General features: G+C 32.5%; 1 protein-coding gene and 1 non-coding gene across 4 annotated transcripts in view; one reads left to right on the top strand and one right to left on the bottom strand.

The window, feature by feature from the left end:
- The window catches only part of TOR1AIP1 (torsin 1A interacting protein 1), a 48,307-nt gene that overhangs the window by 9,511 nt on the left and 32,085 nt on the right, over positions 1-6,711 (bottom strand). For all 3 annotated transcript variants that reach the window (XM_007104667.4, XM_007104668.4, XM_007104669.4), the window contains 2 exons: positions 5,173-5,214; positions 4,576-4,644 (listed from right to left, as the gene is read on the bottom strand). In XM_007104667.4, coding sequence (XP_007104729.2) covers positions 4,576-4,644; positions 5,173-5,214 — 111 coding nt within the window. The remainder of the gene's footprint in view (positions 1-4,575; positions 4,645-5,172; positions 5,215-6,711) is intronic.
- Positions 3,541-3,613, top strand: TRNAE-CUC (transfer RNA glutamic acid (anticodon CUC)). Its single transcript has one exon. It is a non-coding gene; the product is annotated as a tRNA-Glu (tRNA).

Raw genomic sequence — 6,711 nt, 5'->3', positions numbered from 1 at the left:
TGCATTAATTTTGTATCCTGCTACTTTACCAAATTCATTGATTAGCTCTAGTAGTTTTCTGGTAGCATCTTTAGGATTCTCTATGTAGAGTATCATGTCATCTGCAAACAGTGACAGCTTTACTTCTTCTTTTCTGATTTGGATTCCTTTTATTTCTTTTTCTTCTCTGATTGCTGTGGCTAAAACTTCCAAAACTATGTTGAATAACAGTGGTGAGAGTGGGAAACCTTCAAATCAATAGAATTAGAAATGAAAAAGGAGAAGTAACAACTGACACTGCAGAAATACAAAGGGTCATGAGAGATTACTACAAGCACCTCTATGCCAATAAAATGGACAACTTGGAAGAAATGGACAAATTCTTATAAATGCACAACCCACCGAGACTGAACCAGGAAGAAACAGAAAATATGAACAAAGGATCATACACCATGATCAAGTGGGGTTTATTCCAGGAACGCAAGGATTCTTCAATATATGCAAATCAATCAATGTGATACACCATATTAACAAACTGAAGAATAAAAACCATATGATCATCTCAAAGGATGCAGAAAAAGCTTTCGACAAAATTCAACACCCATTTATGATAAAAACCCTCCAGAAAGTAGGCATAGAGGGAACTTTCCTCAACATAATGAAGGCCATATAGGACAAACTCACAGCCAACATCGTCCTCAATGGTGAAAAACTGAAACCATTTCCACTAAGATCAGGCACAATGGTATTATTATTCAGCTTTAAAAAAGAAGGAAATCTTGCCACTCTGGACAACATGGAGAACATTATCCTAATGAAATAAGTCAGATACAGATATGCAAATACTTCATAATATCATTTATGTGACGAACCTAGTCAAATTCATAGAAACAGGTGGTTTCCAGGGCCTGGGGGAGGGGGAAATCAGGAGATATCAAAGGGTACACAGTTTCAGTTAAATGAGATGAAAAAATCCTAGAAACCTACTGTAGAGCACAGTACCTATATCTATTGTCCTATATATTAAAAATTTGCTAAGAGGGTAGATCTTAAGTGTTCTTATCACACATATAATAATAAATAAAAAGGGTGGAAGAAAACTTTTGGAGGTGATAGATATGTTCACGGCATAGACTATGGTGATGGTTTCACAGGTATATACTTATCTCCAAACTCATCAAGTTGTATACAGTAAATACATAAGTTGTATACATTAAATGCATGTCAATCACAGATGAACTGTTAAAGAAAATGTGGTATATATATAATCAATAGAATATTAACCATAAAAGAGAATGAAATAATGCCATTTGCAGCAACAAGGATGGACCTAGAGATTATCATACTAAGCGAAGTAAGTCAGAGAAAGACAAATACCATATGACATCACTCATATGTGGATTCTAAAATATGACATAAATGAACATATCTATGAAACAGAAACAGACTCACAGACATAGAGAACACACTTGTGGTTGCCAAGAAGGTGGGGGTAGGGGAGGAATGGACTGGGAGTTTGGGATTAGCAGATGCAAACTATTATATATAGGATGGATAAACAACAAGGTCCTATTGTATAGTACAGGGAACTATATTCAATATCCTGTGATAACCCATAATGGAAAAGAATATGAAAAAGAATATATATATGAATAACTGAATCACTTTGCCATACAGCAGAAATTAACACAACATTGTAAATCAACTTATACTTTAACAAAATATTTTAAAAACCAAAATGAATGTATGTCAATCATACTTCAATAAAATAGTTTAAACTACAGTTAAAGAGTATGTGAAACAATTTAGAAAAAAAATCCATCAAGATAATGTTTATCTTGAATACTTTAATCCATGGTTGCAAAGATCAAATGAGACAATACATAAAAATGTTAAGTGCTCTTCTATGATGATTTTAATGATATAGAATAGATAGGTAACAGTTATTATATACCATATGAAATATTTATACAATTTGAAGAACTCAAACTTAGTAGGGTATATATATTGCTGAGGCAACACACTGTCTAAAAGGTAAACTTTATCCTTATTAAAAATATTTTTAGAGACAGTAATAAAAATTCCATTAAAAAAGATCTTTTTAAAAAGATAAAGCTCAGAGCTTTTCTAGTATGAAGAGTAAGGTAACAATCAATCACTCTATAAAGTCAAAAGCAGAGGGCATGAATCTTTCATAGTTATTACTACTGATTATTACACAATATATTGTTAACAATAAATAAGCATTAATTATTTATGTGGTACATTTAGACTTAAAAAATTGTGTTTACATATATAATAAGCTCATTAGAATAACCTAGTTATAGGCACTATTGTCCCAACTTTAAAGTTAAGAAAATTGAGCTTCACAAAGTTTAAGAGACTTTACCAAGATGACTCAATTAGTAAGTAGAAGATTTGGGACTGGAACCCAATAGCTCTAACTCCAAACTCTCCTCTTTTCTCTACACCACTTTTAGAGACAGGTTCCAAAGCATGTGTATTAATGAAGCACAGACTCAGAGGCCTCACTGTTTTATCATCTGGGACACAGCAAAAGTATAGACAGTGGTTCTATCTTTCCCCAAAGATCTGGATACAGGCAGAAACCTGAACTGGGACCTGTCTACCCAGAGAACTGGTGCTAACATAGGGCGATAATGATCTGAAATCCAGGTTCTTGAACACCTAAATCTAAAAATGAATTTTTTTTTCTCACTGAATCAGGCAGAAGTGTATAGTTAAGACAATAAGATATGAAACTTGGAATGCCAAGGAAAAGTTTTTTCAAATGATGTTAGATTGAAGAGAAATCTATAAGGCTGTTTGGAAATCACTGCAATCTTCTACTCTGATTGAAAATTCTTTCTTCCTGCAATCTTCTACTCTGATTGAAAATTCTTCTGATCTTAAAGTCCTTCTGTGGTCAAAAATCTAAAAAATTTTGTTATCTGCACCCAAATGTGCAAATTTCTGCTATATAGTTTCTCTTTAACTCTGGAAGTCCTGTATATATGGTAGATGGCTATCAACCAGTATACAACTATTTAAGCCATAACAAATATACAAACTTAAGACAAAGTAGGAATACAAACAGAGAAAATACTATAAATGAGCTATCAATTTAGCAACCATAAAGATCTATTTCTACATTCCAACTAGACCTTCAATATAATTATTTTCCCTTCTGCACTGCATTTGTACAGTGTCTTAAGAGAGGACAATGCAAACATTTTTTGGCAACAATGTACTACACTTCACTTTTCTGGAAGTAATTTATCTGCTATTAGTTACCCAGAATATATAGTTAAGAACTAATAACATCATAAAACTCTGAGCTTTTCATAGTATATACACTTAAACTCATGCAGTTTTGCTTCCAAGAGTAATTCTTAGATCTTCAGAATGTTTTAATTTTTGATACTGGTTAAACCATAATCTTAAAAAGCTGAATTAATATTTTGTTTCCTAACTATAATAGGTCAAGAAGAACAAATTTTAAGAGGAAATGGTCTTCTAATAGCAAGTATATACAGCAATAAGAAATGACAGCCAGGGAATTCCCTGGTGGTCCAGTGGTTAGGACTCTGCGCTCTCACTGCCGAGGGCCCTGGTTCGATCCCTGGTTGGGGAACTAAGATCCCACAAGCTGCAAAGCGTGGCCAAAAAAAAATAACAGCCAACAATAAGGTGAGGGCAAAAAGCTATTTCAGTTTTAGACAGCTGAAGAACTCACTAACGTATATGGTAAAACTTCACTGCTGGGAAAATAATGAATTGCAACCATTACTACTTTATGATAGAAAAACAAAGCCACAGAGGTTATCTTGTCCAATTACAGTTAGTCATTTCATGAGCAAGAGCTATATGATGGGGACTTTTATATTATCTAAATAAAAGTAAGGGACACCTGATGACCTCGAGACCTACTGCGGCTACATGAGTAAGGAAGGGATAGAGGTTAAAGGTCACTTAAGGCATGGCATGGATTTTTTTATACAGTCAAGGTTTAATGTAGACACACTGCTATAGAAATTATGATAGACACTGAATTCAAAGTATGTTTTATCGCACCTATTTATTTCTTAAATATTTCTTAAATTCTATGACATTTAATCCATCCTAAACCTAAACATGAAAATACAATTTGAGGATTTCAGCATTTATAACTTAAAATAATGGGTATGCAAAGCCGCTCTAAGCGGTTATTTATACAACAGTAAACAACTGTTAAAAATAAAAACAGGTACTATCAAAAGATTAGAATTTCATTTTCATGTGCAGATTGTACTGCCGCTAGACAGAACTGACAACTTGTCAAGTACAGACCTATCATCCACTGGTTTTCTCACACCACTATCTACACTTTACACCCAGTCCATCTCCTGCCAGTCCAAGTAGATGGAAATAACTAAACTAGTAATCATAAATGTCCTTTATTAATGAGATCACAAGCAACCCAAATGCTTATCTGATGAATTAAACAGTTTTATATGTTAAATAATAAAAAAAACAGCAAATAAACTTAAAATTACTTCAATAACAGGTAGTAATTTAAAAATTTCTTCAATAACAGGTAGAGATTTATCAACTTACTTTGCATCCTAGTCCTTATTCTTGTGGTTTGTTCAACCCATTCCTGAGGATTTTTTTGATATCCCGAGCCTGAGACAAATATATATATCAAGATATCATTTCACATACTTTGAAAATGTATACTATACCTCAATGTTATAAGGTAAATTTATCAGAAAGGCAAAACAAATTTGGCGAGGAAAACAACCAAAGCAATAGGTTCAAAAGTAAAAGATGTCAAAGGATCACATCAGTGAGGATGAGTCACTTCCCACAGCAAAAAAGGCAGCAAATAAATACATAATCTCCTAATAGACAAAACTATGTACAAGTCCTTTGCTATGGTCTATGACTGCATTTATTAACACTTGAACTTCATTAACACTTTGGTGTTAATTAAGAAGAAAAAGGTTAACCATTTACTTTTATAAATAAATTATTTTCAGTAAAGTAGTCCTAAACACATTTCTACATCACAGAGTACCAATATTACATATAGTATCAATTTGTGGTGGATTAAAAGGCAAAGAGGGTAAAATGACTTTGAATCCTATTCAAATTTTTGTTGGCTAGTAAGACTGGGTTGATTGATAAAAGAATAGACAACCAACCACTTACTTGGCACTAATGGTTGCTTATCAAAAGCTGTGAAGTCTCGACCTGAAACAGAAAACAGAGATAAGGTCATAGAAAATAAAGAACGAACGGAAATAAAAACAATGAAGATGTTGCATAAACATTGTACTTGTTTATTATTGACACCAAAAACAAACAAAAAAAATCAAACCTTTCTTTAATCAGTCCCAAACATATACAGTATATATGTATTTTCCCTTTTCTAAACTTCAAAATGTTCAGGAATTGGATAATAAGAAGCCAGCTTTAAGAGCAACGCCATCAAAATAAAAGCTAAATGTACTGAATGTTTACCAGGTACCAAGTATAATTTTATCAACTCTTACACTTTATGTGGTAGATACTATTATTCCTATTTTACAAATAAGTAAACTGAAATTGATAATTTTCCCCAAGATTACATATGTAAAAGGTAGTAGGACTGAGATATAAACCCAGGCAGTTCATATATGACGGTATATACTATATAAGCAAATTTGTGAACACTGCAAAGTAGTTATGCAGTGCAAGATGCTACTTCATGTTTTGGGATGGTATTTAAGGACAACTATAAAATGATACAATGAGATAATTAGAAAATGTTATTACAAACAATTATAACATGGTAAATTTGCAAATCTGCCCTGAAGAAACAAGTTACTTCTAGCTACTGATACAAGTACCAATATAAATTTATGTTCAACTTATTTTCTGACTAAAAATGCAGTATGTGCTGGCTGTAACAGAAATACACCATTCTAGAAATGCATAACCTAAAAATTCATTAATATCTATTAAGTGCCTATTAGGTGCAAAACATTGTAGGAAAACCATGGTGAATAAGACAGATAGATATATATTACAGATTTGTTTTCAGTCTACACTAACAAAGAACTTTTAAAAAAACTAGACACACACTTTTTTGCATTGTCTTTCATTGACTCTGTGAAGTAATTTTTTAAAAACACCTTTGCTTTAGGGCTGCATCTTAGAATCAGTGGTATGACACAGTTTAACTGGATGGTTTTCTTTCTCAGTGATACATAAAAGCAATGGCATTTTAGATTCAAGGAAATATATACCTAATTGTATACAAACAACTCATTTTCCATAACTGAAAAGTATACCATTATATAAGTATAGCATAATTAATATAGGGAGACACATTTCAGAGCTTCCAAAGATCAAAGATTTAGAATAACAAAGGGCAAACATATAAGATAATCCAGAGAGTAATTTTCCATAAATGACTGATTTTTGTTTCACCTGCTTTTGTTTTGTCTCAGTTTTAATTCCAAACCCAGAACCTACTAAAAACTAAAAAAAATATATATATACACATATATAAAGTGGAATTCTATGAACACAGTGATTAGAAAACAGATTTCCAAAGACTTTTTCTTTAAAAATAGTCTCATATTTTTTTTTTTTTTTTTTTTTTTTTTTTTTTTTTTTGTGGTATGCAGGCCTCTCACTGTTGTGGCCTCTCCCGTTGCGGAGCACAGGCTCCGGACTTACAGGCTCAGTGGCCATGGCTCACGG

The sequence above is a fragment of the Physeter macrocephalus genome, chromosome 4, assembly GCF_002837175.3.
Source record: "Physeter macrocephalus isolate SW-GA chromosome 4, ASM283717v5, whole genome shotgun sequence".
Lineage (NCBI taxonomy): Eukaryota > Metazoa > Chordata > Mammalia > Artiodactyla > Physeteridae > Physeter > Physeter macrocephalus.
The sequence above is the reverse complement of the archived record's forward strand: the minus strand, read 5'-3'. Positions and strand labels throughout refer to the sequence as shown.